The sequence below is a fragment of the Pseudoliparis swirei genome, chromosome 24, assembly GCF_029220125.1.
Source record: "Pseudoliparis swirei isolate HS2019 ecotype Mariana Trench chromosome 24, NWPU_hadal_v1, whole genome shotgun sequence".
NCBI classification, from domain to species: domain Eukaryota; kingdom Metazoa; phylum Chordata; class Actinopteri; order Perciformes; family Liparidae; genus Pseudoliparis; species Pseudoliparis swirei.
In genome coordinates, this window is record NC_079411.1 from 26,601,107 (window position 1) to 26,623,064 (window position 21,958).

General features: G+C 42.8%; 1 protein-coding gene across 3 annotated transcripts; it reads right to left on the minus strand.

Annotated features, from left to right (window-relative positions):
* Positions 1-11,729: 11,729 nt before the first annotated feature.
* On the minus strand, positions 11,730-15,621 carry LOC130190815 (uncharacterized). 3 transcript variants are annotated; one of them, XM_056410454.1, is made up of 7 exons: positions 15,543-15,621; positions 14,991-15,027; positions 14,038-14,098; positions 13,646-13,944; positions 13,160-13,321; positions 12,891-12,973; positions 11,730-12,608 (listed from the first exon to the last, which is right to left on the minus strand). In XM_056410454.1, exons 4-7 carry the CDS (start codon positions 13,811-13,813, stop codon positions 12,476-12,478), a joined length of 546 nt encoding a protein of 181 aa, XP_056266429.1. In that variant the 5' UTR covers positions 13,814-13,944; positions 14,038-14,098; positions 14,991-15,027; positions 15,543-15,621; the 3' UTR covers positions 11,730-12,475. The 3 variants fall into 3 exon arrangements, with proteins under 3 accessions (XP_056266429.1, XP_056266427.1, XP_056266428.1); XM_056410452.1 differs by having other exon boundaries at positions 13,646-13,972; XM_056410453.1 differs by lacking the exons at positions 14,991-15,027; positions 15,543-15,621 and having other exon boundaries at positions 13,646-13,972; positions 14,038-14,344.
* Positions 15,622-21,958: the final 6,337 nt, after the last annotated feature.

A 21,958-nucleotide genomic window follows, 5' to 3' on the forward strand; every position in this document is an offset into this window, starting at 1 on the left:
CCAGTGGGGAATATTATTTTTTTTTTTATCGTGAGCAACTTGCAAAAAAAAAAAAAAAGGAAGATCGCCGCCTTCAGGAAGTCAACTTTACAGTGTGTGATGTCTGCGTGGATGGTGGGGTTAAAAAGAAAAGAAGGTATGGACAACACAATGAAGCGGGGTGTCAGGATACACCCCAAAGTATTGTCGAGCTGACGGGAAGGAGTGAAATACCAAGAGGACAAGAAAAGTATGGAGATCATTTAAAGAGGTAAACGCCTCACGGGAAGCAGTTATCCCTTACACTTTACTCCTTCTTTCTTCATAAACACTTGACAAATTCACACACATGAACATCCACATACATCCTCCGCCCTATCTCCGGCCTCATTCCACAGCTTATGAATTTTAAGAGGCCTCAATCAGAACACCTCAGCAGTGTTTCTTCTATCTCCCAAAGTAATGGCTTTGAACCTCCCGAGAGTTCTTCGCCAGCTCCGCGTTCGTAAAAGCGGAGGAAGTCAGGATGAAAGTGGGGAGGAGAGGGAGGGAGATGAACGATAAGGACGGACGGGATGTAGATGAATGCAAACAAGCGAAGGAGGGCTGGTGGGGAAAAGGAGCGCGCCTGCGGGATGCGGGTGTACGGTGTCAGAGGGAGACAAATTGAAAGAAGGGTAGAGCGTCGGCCTCGCCTTCAAAATGGATTCCTGCTGGATGTCAACATACGTGTTAGCATTCCATGCAATCTCACACGTAAACACACACACACACACACACACCCTAAATGAGAGTCTGATTGTTTCTTGGTTGCCTTGCTCCTAGCCCTCCACCCCCCCTTTAATTACAATCTGCACTGACAAATGGGCCTGCTTGGTAATGCAAAGCCACACACACACACACACACACACACACACATCTACACACTCACAGGGAAGAAGAAGAAGACAGAGATGCACTGTTTTTTTTGCTGATTGTATGTCACGCTTCTTTTTGGGGTCGGGGGGGGTCTCAGACCTCACATTTAGACACACAGCTGCACACACTTACACTATATTTCCCCGGCAGATCTTAAACAACAACAACAAAAAACGTCACTGCATTTTAGTCTGTTGGAAAATGTCCCCCTTGTTCCCATCCCCCGCCATGATGTGTAGCCATTTATCGAAATCAATGGAGCCCTGAAATGGGTATTATCCTTTCAATGGTTCATTCTCTCTCCGGCCCACGCTTTCTTTCCATCTCTCTCTCCTTTTTTTTGTGTGTTGCTCACGCTTGAATAAGAAAGTGATTACCTGAGAAAGAAAAAGGGGGGTGAGGACGTCAGTGAAAGAAGGCAGTTGTGTTTCTGCCGTCGTCTCCGTGAAAAGACCCTCGACCGCCTCGTGACAATGAGCTGTCGGCACAATGAGGGAACGCCCCATGCGCTCACGGGGGAAAGACAAGCCCGCACATTACACGTGCCGAAGTGGACGGCCGGAAAGCAATGCCTCAGCAGCTCTTGGCCGTAATCGCAGCACTTTTAAAAAAAGTTCTCGGGCTAAAAAGACAGGAGAGCGGGACAAAGCGTAAACACGGTCGCACGCCAGCTCCATTCACGGGGAGTGTAGTTCTACCAAATGTTAAAGCCTTTGCCGGTTCCACAAAGCAACAATAGAGCGCGTCGGTATCGAGCGCCGCTGAACGCTCGGCCGACTAGCGTTCACTGTCAGAGCGGATAGATGGTTTAATTGTGGATTGGTGTGAGAAAAATGGAGTGTGAGAGAGGAGTGTGTATTTCTATGTGTGTGTGTGTGTGTGTGTGAACGAGAGAGGACCCGGGGAGGTGACAGCCGTTATCTCAGGCCTACAGACAGACACTTAGCCCTCAACCACTCGTCCCTATGGCACGCTCAGAAATGTCAGGAGCAGGCACTGACTGAACACTGTGCGTGTGCGTGTGTGTGTGTGTGTGTGTGTTGCAGGGGGAGGGTGCTCGTACTGTGCACATGCAATTTCATCCAGATCCGACATATCCATGAAAATTATGTCTTAAATGTACGTCTATGTGAAATATATATATAAATAAATATATATAAATAAATATATATATATATATAAATATATATGAATATATATATATTCACACATACAAACACTAGCCAACACATTTAGCAATGCATTGGAAGTGCAAAGTTTTCCACTATCGCTGCCAAGATTTACATCATTTAAATTAGATTCAGAGTCGTTTTCCACTCAGATAGCGCACAAGATATTCCTCGGCTCAACAGAGAGAGTTTAATTTGGGAACGTACAGACGCCTCCTGTCCCTTTGCTTCACTGTGTCGACATGCCGTTTGCCATCTTTTTTTCTCTTTTCCGTCTGTGCTCCTTTATGTCTTAGTTTAAATCAACATTTAATGACAGTGAATCCAAAACAAACAAATATATTCTCTTGTAGTCGCGACAATTCCACCGCATGGTTAGAGTCGTTCCGTCCGCCGCTTTTCTTCCGTGTGCTCGGCTGAACTCTGCAAGCGTTTGCACCATTTAGTGCGACTGCAAACCGTCTCAACGGAGAGCCGAGCGGATCCTTTTCGCTGAGTGGCACTGTTCCATTTCATAAAGCAGCCCGCACGGACGTGACCCCGAGAGACTCAATGGTACGAACACGTCTTTTGTATAAACATTTTCTTGTTCCTTTTAACTCGATTGCTCGTGTTGCTGAGTAGCATGTTACCAGCTTCTACGAGCATGTCATCAGATAGCGAGCTAATTGAATGCTATTCGCCGCATTAGCTCAATTGCCACTTAGCCCCATAGGGCTGTCATCCAAAAGAAACTGGCCTCTTTACATCACTTTCCACTGGTGCACATTTACAGCATGAGTTTCCTCACCTGCTGTCAGTGATGGTTCCTCCTCCTCCTCCTCTTGAATTCTGGCTGATACATGCAACCTCCCCATGTAGCTGCAATAGCTTTCTTCATAATAATAACATGCCTGAGCCCCAACAAACACATTCAGTTTATTTCATTTTACATAACCCAATAATCGTAATTGAATACCGCTAATATGAGCGTCTCGTCAGAACAACAGGAAGGAAAGTCCGCCTCCTGCTTGATCCCATTGGCTGCCTTGGGCCTCCTGCTTGATCCCATTGGCTGCCTTGGGCCTCCTGCTTGATCCCATTGGCTGCCTTGGGCCTCTTGCTTGTTCCCATTGGCTGCCTTGGCCGAGTGTGACATTGATGTGCCTCACGCTTAAAGTGTCAAGTGTTGCCGTAGAGAGAGAGAGCACCCAAATGCCGACATAACTTGCAAACCAATATTTTATTCTGAATTACAACCAGACAGGTAACACAGGACGACAAACATGATCCAAACGGTACGACGCCACACTGGGAATGAGACGAACAGGGTTTAAAGACACAGGCAGGCGGAGGTGATTGGACAACGGGGAACGAGACACAGGTGGACACAATGAGGGCGGGGCCAGCAATCACACAGAAGGAAACAATCAGGACCAGGGCAGACAACCACAGGGAGACAGATGACACAAGGACTTCAAAATAAGACACAAAACAAGACAGTAACTCCGGGTCATGACATAAAGTTGAGAATATTTTAACTTATGCACGCTTAAAAACCCTAGAAAAACATGCTGCGCCTGAAAGGGTTAGGGTTAGGGCCTTAAAGGGTTAGGGCCTTATAGGGTTAGGGCCTTAAAGGGTTAGGGTTAGGGCCTTATAGGGTTAGGGTTAAGGCCTTATAGGGTTAGGGCCTTATAGGGTTAGGGCCTTATAGGGTTAGGGTTAAGGCCTTATAGGGTTAGGGCCTTATAGGGTTAGGGTTAAGGCCTTATAGGGTTAGGGTTAGGGCCTTATAGGGTTAGGGCCTTATAGGGTTAGGGCCTTAAAGGGTTAGGGTTAGGGCCTTATAGGGTTAGGGCATAAAAGGGTTAGGTCCTGGAATGTGCACGTACCATAGGAAATCAATGGTTTTACTAGCGACGCGTTTTTAAAACGTTTTTTTCTGTGCTTTTCCAACCAACTGCCATTGAAAATGCAGTAAGTAGAACTACAATGTATATGATGATTGAGATAGGCGATGCTCTTCATCCTCTCTCCACTGGGTCCTCAAGGGTCCTCTTCAGCTATCGAAAAAGACTCCATACCACACAGCATCACAACAGGCATTGTTGATGCCGCTGTACAAGGTTAAGCAGGCAAAGAGCAAGAATGTCAGCGGCAGAAGGCAGCGGTCTCGTGGGTCTCAGTTGCAGAGCACAGTTTTAAGGGCAGCCAGCGGCCTCAAGTAGCTCCCATGATTCATAGCGGTCAAAAAATGCACATAGCTGTGTTTCCTTTCCTTTTTCTTCCTACTGAAAAGGATGTGGGGGGGGGCAACCTCCCTTATTGCCACTGAGAGTTGCAGAATAACTGATGGATGGATACATGTCTTGAGATTATTGGTGGGAATTTGGTTGGAGCTCAATGTAATATTTAGTTTTACAGGAAGAAGAAGTTTTACATTTTGTTCCCCTCATAAAAATAGATTATTGGTGTAGATGTTTGTATTGGATGGGATACAAGGCTGCTGGCGGCAGCAACACCGGGTAATATTTCTCCAATGCCAAATTGGTGACCTGGCTGCTCATACAAATATAGTTTTTTCTTTTCAAAAGTTGTAAAATACTATCTGGATATATTGAACATCATGAGTAACATAGAAGTGAAGTATATGGTTTGTTACATGAGAAAATTCAAATCCAAAATTTGCCAACATTTTCCAAAATGGCCGTTTTGGAGACATCGTCTGAATTCTCTGGACTAAAAGCTCTCTAACTTTATTCTGCTTCACTTTGTCAAAGTCAAACTTTGCAGTGAGAATGTTCACATATTTTAATATGATTTGTGAGAGTTTTAAACATTTCAACCGCCTTGTTAAAAAAAAAATATTCATCTTGGAAGTGATTTTTTTCAATTCGGACATGACATTTTTATATTTTGTCTGTGTGCCATCTTCATTTACTCTCCCCCAGTAACATATAGACTGATATGTACACATCTGAACAAAAGAAAAAAATGTTTAAAAAGGTAAAAATGATTAAGATAGCCCGGTTGCAGAGATATGGCCTTTTTAGTTTGGGTGTGCACTTTTCAGAGCAGAGGCCTGAAAAAAAGCTTGGTGCTTAAAAGGTTAATCCCTTTAGGCCGTCTTTGTATTTGTTTGTACAATAGTCAAACGCCTAGACAAAGCCTGAGTAAATCATGTGTCAAATCCTCATTTGTTCTTGGACTAGGTAATGCTCCCATTGTGTTGTTTAGCTTAAATGTCCCAGCTATAATCATCTGCAGCCATCTATTTCACACAAATATTCAGGCGGAAAAAGAAAACCTTCTACTTATGTGTGTTCCAACTTATATAACTCAATGTCAGCAGCACTTGATTCTAACTGTTGGGGGGGGGAAACATTTCAGAGTGTTACCTTTTGTTACGTCCCGTGACTTAGACGGCCCTCTTTCAGGAAGAGGGTGGAGCTATGTCTTTCAGGTCTGGTACGCCTGGAGCAACACCACCTGAGAGGGATCGCCTAATCAGTGGGCGGGGCATAAATACCCCCTGACTAAGTGTTTCTCTCTCTCTCTTTCGACCTCTGATTTCCGTGGTATGGTGCCAAAGTGTAGGCCACCATTTGTGTCTCTGCAGGTGAAGCTTGTAGGGGTTCTCTGCCATTTTTGTTGTCCATTTGTTCCTCTTTTGTGGTCAGACAGGGAGTTCAGTATTGTTTTTCCTTTCTTCTGTGGTAGGTCAGTGGGATCTTTGGTTTTCTAGTTGGCATGGGGGTTTTATTGTGTTTGCATTGGAGACCCTGACGCCTTTTTCTTTGCTTATGTTTTAGTTCACCTTTGTTTAGCCTTAACTTTGCTAATAAATATTCCTTATTTGCTTAAGTTTTTCACTTTATTGATTGCCTCCTTTGTTTGCCCATTACAGGTACAAAAAACACCTTAGCACAGCCCATCCATTGGGGGCAGAAGGTAACCAGCACCGACAAGCGCCCCAGCCGTCCGGCGCCATCACAGCAGTGCCAGCCACAGCCCCGTCTCCCCCTGGGGGTAAAAAAAAAGGCGCGTGATGGGGGGGGGGGGGGGGGTCAATCAGTATTATTGAAAGTTCGTGTGTGCGTGTGTTCTGTGTCCCCATCCCCCAGGCCACAGAGAGAGAGTTCTCGCAAGAGTTCAGATGGTCGTTGCCATGAGATAGCCTTGAAAAGGTCTGAAAAGCCAACAACCAAAGGTGGATGGGGGAAGGGAAGAAGAGAGAGAGAATTCAGCTCAGTCTCCTTCAGAGTTGTTGTTCCAGTAACGGCCCAGGGCACCGTTGGCCAAGGGGAGCCAGGAGCAGAAGATTGGGATTTGTGGTCTGCCAGCAGCTGTAGCCAAATTGCGCACACCTGTCCACACCTGCTATCTCCATTTTCCACCACTTTTTTCCGTCGGTCAAGTCTTTAGGGCTCTTTAACGGCTTTTATTTCCTTTTTTTTTTCCTTTAAACCAGGGCAACCAAAAATCCAAAAAACCAGAAATCCTGTAATCATAGTCATAGATGTAGATGTCATCTGCTCATCCACGCGAAAAGGCTGACACGACACGCCACACGCCCACGCCCAACGTGCTACCAGCCCAGGCAGGTTCTCAGGTTCCCAGACTTCAACCACGCTTTCTCGGGACGAAGACGGTGTCATTGATGATCAGATGATCAGATCATCAGACATGGTTTTGTAGTAGTGTGAGCGATGGAGAGAGAGAGAGAGAAAGAAGCAAGACAAGACAAAGAGAAGAGAAGAGAAGAAGGGAAGGGAAGGGAAGGAAGAGAGAGAGGAGAGGGAGAGAAAATGCTGTATCCCTTATTATTTGTACGTTGCGGCCTGTGCATCCCTAGACAACCGAAAGGCCGTAACACCTTTCAAAAGAGACCAAAACCATCCAAATGGTTCTACTACAGCTGTTATTTGACTTTGGGTTTGCCCAGATTAGAGTTTTTAGTAGATTTTACAGGAACGCTAAGAGGTTAACAGCCCTGGTCTTCACGCTTTACTTATTATTAGCCCCTATTCTGTAAAAAAGTGGGAATTGATTCCCTTTAATACTAAATTACGCGAAGAGACTTTTCGACAAAAGATGAGTAAGCCACAAACTCAATCACACCTTTAGTTGAACCGAAGATCTCCTCAGAGAACATCGGGGTTTATTATGTGAGATGAAACCTGCCGAATGTGAAGGTCAGCTTCAGTGAAAGCTAGCGTCTGCTTTGTATTCCATCTCCACGTCTTTGGATGCGGCGCTGTAAACTATCGTGAATACATTGAAAGCGTAAATCTCTCTGACGGATTGATTTACTGCGTCCCTCTTGTTCTCGGCCAGGTCTTATTAAACTGCCTATTCCGTATATCTTCTGTCTCCTGTGTTTTTATTCCAGCTATTTAATTTCCTCCCAGTTATCCACACGTTAACACATCTAGTAAATAAAAACTTCACAAAGGGAAAAAACCCAACATTTTGTCATTTGTTTCGCCACGATAAAATAATAACGGTCACAGCTGCGTTTTGTGTTTGTTTTGTGAGGGTTGAAACGAAGCTCAGCCGATCACATTAAAGCACCGGAGTTATACAATTCCTCATGAATGTTTTTCGTGTGTGTCACACTTTTGCACAAGTGTGTGGGTTCAATGTGCAGAATATGTAATAAGACGCAAGCTCGCAGAATCTGAGACTTTTTTTATACAACTGCTTTTAACCCTCCTGTTGCCTTAGGGTAAATTTGACCCCATTCAATGTTTAACCCTCCTGTTACCTTTATATTTACTGACATATTTTACCCTCGGGGTCAATTTGACCCCAGCAATTAAAACCTCCAGAAAATTATTAGAATTAATATTGTTTTCCAAGTTTAAATATGAGGTACTTTATGTTTGTTTGTTGACGACCTAAATAGCCCTTTAAATATATAAAAAAGTTGATATTTCTTATATGTTTGACACAGTGAAAAACAGCCTGGGGTCAAATTGACCCTAAAGGTAACAGGAGGGTTAAGTGATGATGTCCTGTTTTGTAGTTTTTTGAGTTCCCCGAATTCAGATTGTCTGTTGTTCTTTATTTTGTATTTTTAATACACAGGGATGGCTTGATTTTGTAAACTCTGTTTTTTAAGGTGCTACACACACTACCTTTCAAAAGTGTTAGGTCAAGTAGACAATTTCGTGTTTTTCAATGAAAACTCACACTTTTATTTATCATATGAATTTCAAAATGAATAGAACATATAGTCAAGACATTGACAAGGTTATAAAAAAATATTTTGATTGTAAATATTAATGTTGTTCTTCATACTTGTCGCTCAAAGAAAGGCCAGTTTTATAGCTTCTCTCACCAGCATAACTGTTTTCAGCTGCGCTCACATAAAAAGGGTTTTCGAGTGTTTTCTACCCCTCCGTTAGCCTTCTAAGGCGATAACACAATGTGCCACAAGAACACTGGAGATGGGCCTCTATACACCTATGGAGAGACTTCAGTAAACACCAGAGAATAGTCATTATTAATTATTATTAAGCATTTACCAAACACGGACCAACAGGGAGCCCGACCACACACAATGATGATCACTCAAGAGTCCTCCAGCACAGCAAGTGGTGCAATGTGGGTACTGCAGGCGTGAAAAGGCTTAGCGGCATCTTAAAACACTTGCCGAAAGCCTCTCACACACACACACACACACACACACACACACACACACACACACACACAGAGAGAGAGGCCTAGTCAGCCCTTCATCCAGCCTCCGTCTCTGCTTCACAGTAAAGTCACATCAAGCATTCCCCGTAACACAGAAACATGGCGGCGGGACGGCGCCACACCTAAACCAGGAGCCTAGCCCCCCCCCCCCTGTAAGCGTGTTGTGTGTGCTTGTTAAGCATCATCTTTGTGTGTGTGTGTGTTTGTACTTGTTTTCAGAGCTTTTCTGCCGTATGCCTTCATCTCCGCTGTATATCCTCCTCACTGTTTTTCAGCTCAGGGCCTAAGCCGGCGTGAGGCGCAGACACGCTGTGGAGGTTTCACACGCTGAGCTCGGAGGTGAGTATTTATGTTCCTGTGTGTGTGTGTGTGTGTGTGTGTGTGTGTGCAAGAGGAAGACGATGAGGAGGAGAGAGAGGGAAACCCAATGTGTTGCCCTCAAAACAATGTATGTTTCCTTCCTGCAAATGTGCATTCACGACCCTCAATTTGCTCTCATTTGGCCTATAGGTGTGTACGTGTGTGTGTGTGTGTGTGTGTGTGTACCTCAACAGTGTGATCCTGAGCAGCCGCCACATACAGAAAGCTTATTTTTGGGGCACAATGCATGGGGGGGGGGGGGGGGGCACAGCTTATGGCCACATCAATTTCACGAGCTTAACCGAACGACGGCTCGTGATTGCGGAGCTTTTCTTCAGATGCATTTATTTATTTAAAAAAAAATTTCGTGCTCCTGTTTCTAGACGGGTGAGCGACACCGGGGGGAGGGGGGGGGGGTCTTTGTCACATGTTAAATGGTGTCATGAATGTATTGAACGGAATGTCAAATAAAAGTAGGAGATTTAAAAGGGGATTTGAGGCCATTTATTAAACTTTCTTATCTTATCGTCTTCCCCACACATCTGACAACTGAGACTAAGTGTTAAATACAAATGGATTTTTTTTATAACCCCCCCCCCCTCCCTCTCCCCACAAAAAAAAAACTATCACAAAGTCATAAATAAAAGGGATTTAATATCAGATGGAACATGTTCACGTGACGTGTATTTGGTCTCCTTTGACGGCGGTTATTAGAAGACGGTTCAGACTCTCCTCCGAGACGAGAGACGTCTCTCCGTCTTTCCCTCCTTCGTTCTTTCTGTTCCATCAGTGGAAGAAGATCATGAAGAATATCTCTTCACATGAGGAACGGGACGTTTTCTGATTTTCCAAAAGCTTCTTTAAAAAAAAAAAAAAAAAAGTCTTCCATAAATCCTGCCGGTGGAGACTCTGCCGAAGCGTCTCGGAGACGCGTGTTTACGCAATTCACATATTAATATTCCTCTTTCTCCGGCGCCTGCTGCCGGTTCTCTCGCATCGCGGGCCGACCGCGCGTTTCCTCGCGATGGGATTAGTTCCCCTAACTGACTCTTCCTGGGTTTTTGAAACCCACAAAGCATTAATTGTGAAGAACATCATCATTATTTCAAGTTACAAACACAATTCTGTTTGATTATACGAGCCGAGCGCTCGTGCATCTCAAACCGCCGAATCATTACGCTCCGCGAGTCGCTGCGAGGGGGCGGAGCCTCGCACCGAATCAGCATTCACAGGAATCCATGGTTCTTGTTTGATGATCATTTCTCATTTCGCTGGATTAAACAGCATATTTATTCTGGAATGAAGGACGTAAAGCATGCAGTGTGAGTGGCGTTGAGGGAGGAAAGAGAGATGGAGAAGAAGAGGAAAGAAAGAGGAGAAGAGGAAAGAAAGAGGAGAAGAGGAAAGAAAGAGGAGAAGGAGAAGAGGAAAGAGAGGAGAAGGAGATGAGGAAAGAAAGAGGAGAAGGAGAAGAGGAAAGAGAGGAGAAGGAGATGAGGAAATAAAGAAGGAGAAGAGGAAAGAAAGAAGGAGAAGGAGAAGAGGAAAGAAAGAGGAGAAGAGGAAAGAAAGAGGAGAAGAGGAAAGAAAGAGGAGAAGGAGAAGAGGAAAGAGAGGAGAAGGAGATGAGGAAATAATGAAGGAGAAGAGGAAAGAAAGAGGAGAAGAGGAAAGGGAGAAGGAGAATGAGAATGTGGGTGGAGAAGAAACCCATGAAGAAGAATTACAAAATATATATTTGTTTGTCTGTGTTGTATTGAAGTCATTCACTCAAGAGCTTAACGACATAAAGGGCAACACTGTGTGTGTGTGTATGTATGTGTGTGTGTGTGTGTATGTGTAGGTGTATGTGTATCTGTGCATGTGTGTGTATGTGTGCGTGTGTGTATGTGTGTGTGTGTGTGAATGTGTGCGTGTGTGTATGTGTTTGTGTATATGTGTGCGTGTGTGTATATGTGTGTGTGTGTGCGTGTGTGTGTATGCGTGTGTGTATGTGTGCGTGTGTGTATATGTATGTGTGTATGTGTGTGTGTGTGTGTATGTGTGTATGTGTGTGTATGTGTGTATGTGTGTGTGTGTGTATGTGTGTGTGTATGTGTGCGTGTGTGTGTGTGTGTGTGTGTGTATGTGTGTGTATGTGTGTGTGTGTGTATGTGTGCGTGTGTGTGTATGTGTGTGTGTATGTATGCGTGTGTGTGTATCTGTGCATGTGTATGTGTGTGTGCGTGTGTGTGTGTATGTGTGCGTGTGTGTATGTGTGTGTATGTATCTGTGCGTGCACTGTAAAACCTGATGAGTAAAGTCAACTCAAATCGTTGAAGGAAACCGATTGCCTTGAACCGTTTAAGTTAAATAACTCAAATCCTTTTCGTGAAAATAATTGCTTAAATGGAGTATTCCTAACTCAAATATTTATTGTGAGGTATACTTAAATAAATAAGTGACTAGTACTAACTCCATTGTTTGAATTGAACTTAAACCATATTCATTATTGAAACTTATTTGTAACGTTTGTATGAACTCATTAAAATAATGTAAAAGCAAATATATGATTTATGTCCGTCTTACTTAAATAGCTTGTGTTACAACAACTCAAAATGGTATAGCAGCTACTCAATTCATTGAAGGAAACCGATTGCCTTGAACCTTTAAAGTTGCATTAACTCAATTCAAATACTCTGTTAGATACAATACATTTATTTGAACAAATATGATTCTTTGACCACAACATTACACATTGTGCCATTATTAAACATTATGAAATTTAAAAAAATGCAATCATTACAAAAAATACAATCTTTACAAAAAATGAAATCACTGAACAAATACATTTTGCTCACAACAAACTGAAACGTTGAAACGTAAAAAAAACAAACATATTATCATTTATTTATAATTATTTTCTCTTAATTCCTGTCTCCTCTCCATTCCTGTCTCCTATCCATGCCCCTCTATTAACACAATGTTGGGCTTGCTTAACCCTTGTGTTGCCTTCGGGTCATTTTGACCCGATTCAATATTTAAGAACTATCTTAACTTAACTAACTATGCTACCTAATTTAACTAGGTGCGCTCTTTCATTTCCTCTGGAACAGGATGGGACATAACTAATCTCAGCAGCCAACAACAAGCAATTTTAAACCATGACTGCTGGAAGTATTGGTGCAGGACGTCCCCTGTTTACACCAGATGATTTTTTAAGGCCTGCAACTTAGGTTTGAGCTGCTTTCTTGTATCGTCTAGATTTAATAGGACAACCTGAATAAAGTCAAAAAAGCCACTCAGCTGCGCCGCATAGCTCAAATTGAGAGCATAAACCAAGCTGAACAACACCACCAGTGCATCAGTCCAAGATCTGAGAGTCATAACCACCTGACCCTCCAGGATGACTGAGACATGGAGAGGTTGAAAGGGAATCCCTGCAGCCGTGTCCTCTTCAGCCACCACGGCCAACAGCTCCACTTCACCCTCCTGGAATGCTTCGAATTCCTCCTCCTGAAAAAGGGAGTACACATGAGGTCCAGAACATGTGTGTACCAAACACATCAACTAAGATAGACTAATTAATAAGATATAAACCTGAGCTGATACTCCTGGGAAACATATGAAATTAGTGTTCTTCAAGTATTCACAGGTGTAGCATAAAACAGTTAACAATGGTATGGTAGAGGGAAGACACTTGATTGCAGAGGTGGGACAAAGTCATCAAGTCTAAGTCTCAAGTCTTTTCATTCAAATCTCAAGTCAAGTCCAGGGAGAATGAGAGATTAACGTTACCTTGCAACTGATGAGTCTTCTTTGAGGTACAGTGGCAGCCCTGCCAGTGCTGCTGTTCTAGTTGCACTGATGTCATTCTTGTCCTTTTACACAGAGAAAGGTTTTTAACCGAAATATTGAATATATGATTTTACAATTTTATTTCATTGATTTTGATGCAACATTTAATTGTATTTAATTGACCTTATAATTTGATAGCCGTTTCATCAATTCAGTCATTATTATTGTAGTTACTTCCAACCTTCAGTCAACATTAATAGCACCCTTACCTGCTCCTCATATGCCATCAGCAGATCTGCCATCTTCTCACCAAAAGCTCCAGTCTTCCTCTCTTTGTAGAGTTTGAGCAGCTTTGCAGTGTTTTTATCGAGCGCAGCGAAGAAGGAATATTGAAGGCTTTGATTTATGATCCTATGGAATTCGCCATAGAGCTGTACCAAACACAAAAGCAAAAAGAGACATCCCATAATGAGCCTAAAATTAAAAAATGTTGGACAACAGTTACAATTCCTAAGCATATCTGTAAAGGGCAAGCAGGTTGCAATGAAGCTGTTATTTTTCAAAGTTTCCCAGAGTAAGATTCGAAGTAATGTATTTTTTACATAAATCATGAGCTGTTTCCCTGATGAAATTATCCTGAGGACAATGTCACAATACATTTTAAAATCAAATCAAGCAATAATCAATGTTGGTTGTTTGTGTATAAAACATGTCACCTTTGTTTTTTGTGTAGTGTCCCATTATGTTTTACTTACTTGAGCTTCAGAGAAGAGGGCAGGCCATCTGTCTTTCAATTCTGCGATGGGAGGAGCTAAGGTCACAATCTCTTCACGGCGGAGTGGAAAGGTGCGCTGCATGTGCTGATGGACGAGAACCATGTCTCTGTTAGCTGGCATCTTTTTGAATTCCTCCAGGATCTCCATCCTTCTGGTCTCCAGTGTGTCCTTGTTCTCACCACAGGGATAGTTAGGGAGGAACTGGATTTCCCCTCTTCTGGGTCGTTTAATGCTGGCCCGGGATGGTGTCCCCTCCGGGTTGCTGCGGCTGCGCTTTCCTGCATTCACGGACTGCATTCATTTAATCTAAAACCGGAATGAAATGTTTAGGCGTGAGGATCAGTTTGCTTGACACTTTGAAGAATACTGACCAGTCTGTTGTGTGGTAGCTTCTTGGACTTTCTCCTATACATCTGCTTTTATCAGCAACTCCTGCAGAGATGAGAGAATGGGCACATACATACATGTATGCTGTAAAGACTCAATAAGGTACTCCACAGGCTTAACAAGTGGAAACTTGTTTTCATAATATGACTTCCTCTTCTTAGCAGTTGACAATGGAGCATCAGATGTAATTGATTTGTGCAAAACGTTACTCTCTGAGACTGCTTGGACAATATCACTTACAACTGTGGCAGTTAAAGGGCAGTTATGTTTTTTCAGTACTTTCGTAACAGCTTCTTCGACAAGAGGTTTTGATCGTGCAAACAACTCATCAACATGCTCAATGAGTTCCTGTGCTGCCCTCTCCGATACAAGGAGAATAGTTTGCAGTTTCAAAAAGAAGGCTGCCAAATTATGTTCCAATTGGTCAGCTAAACCATCAGTGCTGCTACCAGCCACTGGGTTGGAATAGATATTGTCTTCATCTGAAAGAGCTGCATCTTGGACAAGTTCAATATCCTGGGAATCATTTGGCACTACAACAGACACATCGTAATCAGAGTTATTCTGATATTCTCTGCATTTGTGAGAATTATAACCTGCAGTCCCTGAATGGACATGGAACAGTTTGCTTCATTTTTAAATGTCCCCTTAGATGAAGAAACATATCCCTGCTTGAAATCACACAGAGGGCAATGAAATGCCAAATTGTCTGCCACACCATGTGAGTCACTGCCTGGCCCTGCTATCCTTCTCTCAGTAAAATTATGTCTGTGTACTCTTGACATGTGTATCTTGAGTGAATTAAAACTGCTAAAAGTGCACATGCAGTTGTAATACAAACATGGTAAGGGAGAAACATTAGAATACTGTCCATGTTGGAGTCTGTAATGTCTCAGTAAGCAGACTTTGATGGGACTAGAAAAAGCACATATCTTACATTTCCACATGACTTTGGTCCATGAGCTCAGCCACACCTGAAATGAAAATGATCTGTTCAATTTATTAAAGTTAGGCTTAAAAGAAAGAAAAAGTGTAGCTAAAATAAGGCAGTAACATTCATTTGATATAGTTGTGTATTAGCTGTATTAGCTGTATAAGCAACAAATATATTGAATGGCTTAAATTAAATCAATCGTGTGATATCATTTTCAGATTAAAAATCTAAATCCCATTGTCCTTACGGCGCAACTGATGAAAATTGCATGTGAATGAAACACACTGAATTATCTCCCCACGTGGAGCCCAGCACAATCATGCTAACGTTAACAATGTTAAGCGTATTCGGTTACGTTAACTTAAGATAACTCAAAAAAATCATGTGCAGACGTCAAAAACCCTAACTGGTGAAAAGAGACTTGTTTCGTAGGCAACCTAAACGTTCAGAGAAAGGGCACGCTTTCCTCACAGTAATGTCGACGTTTACGTTAGCTTTCAAATATCTTGCTCGCAAGCTAATAAAAGAGAACATCATTAGAACATCACTACTTACTGGTATAAGGACAGCAAACACCACGGAAAGTTTCTCTCTTCTCTTTCTTGAATTTCTCTCTTCACTTTCTTGAATTTCTCTCTTCACTTTCTTAACTGAGCTGCTGAGCTGGGTCAGCGTGCCGTGTATCGTTACACCTGGCTAGTTCGACTTCACACAAACAACAGCATGTGAGTGCGCTGCAGTGTTGCCAGATCCGCGGTTTTCCCGCGGAATTGGGCAACTTTTGAAGTGTTGCCGCAGGTTGAATTTTGTTCCGCTGGTTCGGGTAGACCTATTTTGCATGCAAATTACATGAATATCTTGAAATAAAAATCCATATTTTTCATGAAATAATTTATTTATACTCAAATCCTACAAAACTGACTCCAGATCAGCACGTACACACATGGACATGGACTTTAAAAGCAGTGTATATGGTTTGGCACAGGCATATTTTGAGTTCTGATATTGGGCTGGTTTTGGGCTGGTTTTGTCACACAGACCTGGCAACCCTGGTGCGCTGCGTCGATGTTAAATAGATCGCTTGTCTAGATCCCCAAAACGCAGAGTATGGAGTCATTCATCCTGATTTTGCAACCCTGTATCACAAAAATGTAGGGTTGTAAACTGCGTTAATGTTAGAAAGTTGGCTGACTGACGCCTTGCAAATCACATCAACCATTATGGCTTGTTACAATAACGATGTTATCGGATAGTACAGTGTCTATTTCTCGGTAACTTTTGACAAATCTAAGCGAGAAAACGCCAAAAAATGTACATTTACATCCAGAAAAGACAGACCCACTGTCTTACGACCTCTCTCCCCTTCGCATCGATGCAGCCTTGAAGCTGCTCTTTGCCACACATCTGCGCCGGCTCCCTCGGCAACTGGAAATTGTGAACAAAGATGGCGGACCAAACTCCGCTGACAGCCGTGTTTTGTATGTAAATGTACATTTTTCGGCGTTTTCTTGCTTAGATTTTTCAAAAGTTACCGAGAAATAGACACTGTACTATCCTATAACACCGTTATTGTAACCAGTAATAATGTTTGATATGATTTGCGAGGCGAACACGTTTTCAGACACAGCCACTGTATGTAATGTCAATTTAGATCAAATGAGTTAATACAACACATTGGAATTGATACACATAACTTGAAAGTCTACCAGAAGTTGATCAAACTCCAAATGACTGAGTCATTATGGCTGCAGTTCAATTATGAGTTCATGTTAGTGTATCACTCAAGTAGCTACAACTTTTTATGCCATTTAAGTTGGGGTAGCTTACTTCTTTTATTAAGATGAGCTGGTAGGTTTTACAGTGTGTGTATGTGTGCGTGTGTGTGCGTGTGTGTGTATGTGTGTGTGTGTGTGTGTGTGTGTGTGTGTGTGTGTGTGTGTGTGTGTGTGCGTGTGTGTGTGTGCGTGTGTGTGTGTGTGTGAGAGAACTTTGTGCTGTCAGTTCCAGAAGTCGGCGTTGTCAGTTCCCTAAAAAAATGATCAAAGAGCTCCGAGGTCCAACCACTGAGGGATGTACTGTCCCTATGATGGGCGGGAGAGAGAGAGAGGGAGGGAGAGAGAGGGAGAGAGAGAGAGAAGTAAAAAGGGCGGGGGGGGCGAGAGAGAGGAAAGGGGATAGATAGATAGATAGATAGATATATATACTTTATTAATCCCCAAGGGGAAATTTGTCGTTACAAGTAGCAGCACCAATAAAGCAAACACACAAGAATAAAAAACTAAACACAAAATATAAAAAACAGGGATGAAAGATATAGAAGTATACAAAGTAAACAAAACAAAATATATATGTAAACACACATGCATACACAAAATCAATGACAAATCAAATCAAATTCAAAAATATTTGATTTGATTTGAGATCCAAGAGAAAGAGGGGAAGCAACAGACAAGTGCTATGTGGAAATGAAAGAGAAGCAAGGGAGGAGGAGGAGGAGGAGGAGGAGGAGGAGGAGGAAGGCCGGACTGAAAGCAGAATGGCTAAGCGTGGCTGAAAGGAAGCGAGAGTGTAAGAATGAAAGATGAGGAACTGATGGAGAGGGGAGAAAAAAAGGAGCTGAGGGAGACGGAGATGAAGAGGAAAGAACGGGGGGAGAGAGAGAGAGAGAGGAGGAAGAGGAAGTCGCCATTAGAGTGAGAACGACCAACGGAGAACTAGAAGAAAAGCTTCTTAGAGGCTGAGGAGATGATTGCAACTATCGCATTGGTCCCTCATCCCCCCCCCCTCTCTCTCTCTCTCTCTCCACATTGTTCCCCCTGTTCCAACAATACACAGAGAGCAGGAGTTGGATGTCTGTGAGGAAGACGAGGGGAGAGAAGTGGGCCAAGCAGGTGAAGACCCGAGGCTTCAAAGGGCTCGGGGTTCTGTTAATCCTTTTCTCTTTGTCTTATCTCTCTCTCTCTCTCTCTCTCATCCTCTCTGGTCCCTACAGATCTCTCCATCTATTGTTTCTCATCGGTGATTTTATTCCACCACCTTTTCATCCCTCTGTGCATTCTCTCCATCATCTGATTGGAATCCCTTCATGTCGTTAAGAAACAACAACGAACGGAAAGAATGAAAGAGTTATGAGGAAGACGAGTGGACCGAGACTCTTCATCGTCTTTAAGATTGTATTACTCATAGTATTACTCATGGTATTATTTATGGTATTACTTATGGTATTACTCATAGTGTTACTTATAGTATTACTCATGGTATTACTCATGGTATTACTCATGGTATTACTCATAGTATTACTCATGGTATTATTTATGGTATTACTTATGGTATTACTCATAGTATTACTTATGGTATTACTCATGGTATTACTCATGGTATTACTCATGGTATTACTCATAGTATTACTCATGGTATTACTCATAGTATTACTCATGGTATTACTCATGGTATTACTCATGGTATTACTCATGGTATTACTCATGGTATTACTCATGGTATTACTCATGGTATTACTTATGGTATTACTCATAGTATTACTTATGGTATTACTCATGGTATTACTCATGGTATTACTCATGGTATTACTCATGGTATTACTCATGGTATTACTCATGGTATTACTCATAGTATTACTCATGGTATTACTCATGGTATTACTCATGGTATTACTCAGTGTATTACTCAGTGTATTACTCATAGTATTACTTATGGTATTACTCATGGTATTACTCATAGTATTACTCATAGTATTACTCATGGTATTACTCATAGTATTACTCATGGTATTACTCATGGTATTACTCATATTGGTTGCATAGATCCACTATTTTAACTTTGGGTCTTCAGATTTCAAGCCGAGGCCTAAAGCAGAGTTCAGTTTTCTTGAGGTTTATTCCATCTTATTATTAGTTATTGCATCTTTGACAACGGGAAACTCAGTTTTCCTTTCCGACTCAAGATGGTAATAAACCTTTTTTCCACAGATGTTAACAATGTGAAGAACCCCTTTAGCGGCCAATCAACCTTCACTTCAACACAACCACTTCTCACTTGCTTTTTCCATTACACACCCGAAAACTTGGTATGTAAATATATATATATATAAATATATATATTAGTTGTGGATGATACAGGATGATTCATTTTTGAAAGCAAACCTACAACTTTTTCATTATTGCCGTGTGCCGTCTTCATTTACTCTTAACCGGTAACTGATAGACTGATATTTACACATCTGGACACATCTCACAAGGGTTTCCTTTATTACAACACCAACATTTTTTAAATAAACCTTTTGGTTACAGAGATATAATATTCATAAAAACTACAGTGCAATATTATCTGTATTCAATCAATCAATATATATTTGACCCATTGATCCACCTCCTCCTTCTTTCCCTTTACACACTTTCTCGTGGACTGTTCTCCTACACCTGACTTGGGGCGACTGTGGCTCAGTCCTCAAAAGGCCCACGTCGTCGTGTCTTTAGGCGACGCGCCTAACCCCAAAATGCCTCCCGGAGCTGTGTGAATGTGTGTGAATGTTAGTTAGTCCTGATTGGCCGGTGGAACCTTAGCCCCTCCCATCGGGGTGTGGATGGAAACGGAGAGGGACGAGTGGTCCAGCGTGACCAATCCAGTGGGAAGTCTGTGTGAAAATACAAAAAGATTTTGGAATCAAGAAGTGTCCCCCGCTCTATCACACACACACGCACACACACACGCACACACACACACACACACACACACACACACACACACAGAGCAGTGGGGCTCTTCACTGACCATTACTCTTGGCAATGAGTGCTGAACAGAAAGTGCTTAGTAGAAAACAACAGGACACTTCCACTCCAACTCCAACAGCATCCATCAGCCATGCAGTGTGTGAGATAGTGTGTGTGTGTGTGTGTGTTCATGTATATAGTTGTGCGCATGGATGCTTGTGTGTATGTGTGTGTGTGTATTTGGGGGAATAGAGAAGAAAGAAAGACTTCACTTCAGCATTCCTCTGACCTTCATGCTCAGTTTCAGCACACTTACATCACCCAAGCCTTCATCACTTTCGGCTGTGTGCGTGTGTGTGTGTGTGTGTATCTGTGTGTGTGTGAGAATGAGATCCCGAGATGATGAGAATTGAATGTGAGAGTCACACGAGCCTCTCGTCTAACCTCGTGTTAAGACATCGGCAGTTTTTAATTCATCTCTGAGGCCTCAAACTGTTTTCTCTCACCTTTATTTCTTCTCTTTTTCCCCCCCTTCAAATATTAAACACGGAGTAATCTTTGTCGGCAAGTCACAACACTTTTAGCAGTTTTAGCAGCTCCTACTTGTTGCGACCGTCTCGAGGCTAAGGACTTTGTTGTAGGTTCAAGATTCAGACAATTAGGTCTCGGTTTTACATGATTAAGGTGAAAGGTTTCGAAGCCAGAGCCATTGTTCTTCGTGGAGGACTCGGCCGTCTCTTGGTCCCCATGGACGCTTTTTCCTGGGCATGACTGACTCTGAAGAGATGCTGGGATCAACCTGGGACACGCTGGAGGGATTACATCTCCCACGGGCCCCTGGGGGACGAGAGGATGATACAGAAGAAGAAGAAAAGTTTGGAGGACTTGTTGGGGGGTCAAGATATCTCAAAGGGCAGCTTCCTCTCAGTCGATCTTCATCGGGGGTCTTCGGCTATTTTCAGCTCTTCCGTCCGACATTACAGCGGCGACAAGTACGTCCATCCACTAAAGTACTTTTATGAAGTAACTTAGTTAGTAATTCTACCTTACATGAATACTTTATTTTAGTTTTTACTTCAATGCATTTAGGGCTGAATGCGGTTCACCTGGTCCAGACCCTAGAGATGCTGCTATAGGCTTATAGGCTGCTGGGGGCGTTTAGGATACACTGAGCACCTATCTCCTTTAGGATACACTGAGCACCTATCTCCTTTAGGATACACTGAACACCTATCTCCTCATTTTAGGATACACTGAGCTCCTATCTCCTCTAGGATACACTGAGCTCCTATCTCCTCTAGGATACACTGAGCTCCTATCTCCTCTAGGATACACTGAGCACCTATCTCCTCTAGGATACACTGAGCTCCTATCTCCTTTAGGATACACTGAGCTCCTATCTCCTCTAGGATACACTGAGCTCCTATCTCCTCTAGGATACACTGAGCACCTATCTCCTCTAGGATACACTGAGCTCCTATCTCCTCTAGGATACACTGAACACCTATCTCCTCTAGGATACACTGAGCTCCTATCTCCTCTAGGATACACTGAGCTCCTATCTCCTCTAGGATACACTGAGCACCTATCTCCTCTAGGATACACTGAGCTCCTATCTCCTTTAGGATACACTGAACACCTATCTCCTCTAGGATACACTGAGCTATCTCCTCTGGGATACACTGAGCTCCTATCTCCTCTAGGATACACTGAGCTCCTATCTCCTCTAGGATACACTGAGCTCCTATCTCCTTTAGGATACACTGAGCTCCTATCTCCTCTAGGATACACTGAGCTCCTATCTCCTCTAGGATACAATGAGCTCCTATCTCCTCTAGGATACACTGAGCTCCTATCTCTAGGATACACTGAGCACCTATCTCCTTTAGGATACACTGAGCTCCTATCTCCTTTAGGATACACTGAGCTCCTATCTCCTCTAGGATACACTGAGCTCCTATCTCCTCTAGGATACACTGAGCTCCTATCTCCTCTAGGATACACTGAGCATATATCTACTCCTTTTAGGATACACTGAGCTCCTATCTCCTCTAGGATACACTGAGCACCTATCTCCTCTAGGATACACTGAGCTCCTATCTACTCCTTTTAGGATACACTGAGCTCCTATCTCCTCTAAGATACACTGAGCTCCTATCTACTCCTTTTAGGATACACTGAGCTCCTATCTCCTCTAGGATACACTGAGCTCCTATCTACTCCTTTTAGGATACACTGAGCACC

Coding starts and splice junctions, on each gene's coding strand:
- LOC130190815 (XM_056410452.1), bottom strand. CDS start 13,963: ATGCAGTCCGTGAATGCAGGAAAGCGCAGCCGCAGCAACCCGGAGGGG. Junction 13,322..13,645: donor CCCTCTTCTCTGAAGCTCAA/GTAAGTAAAACA, acceptor TGTTTGGTACAG/CTCTATGGCGAATTCCATAG. Junction 12,609..12,890: donor GAAGACTCATCAGTTGCAAG/GTAACGTTAATC, acceptor TCCCTTTTTCAG/GAGGAGGAATTCGAAGCATT.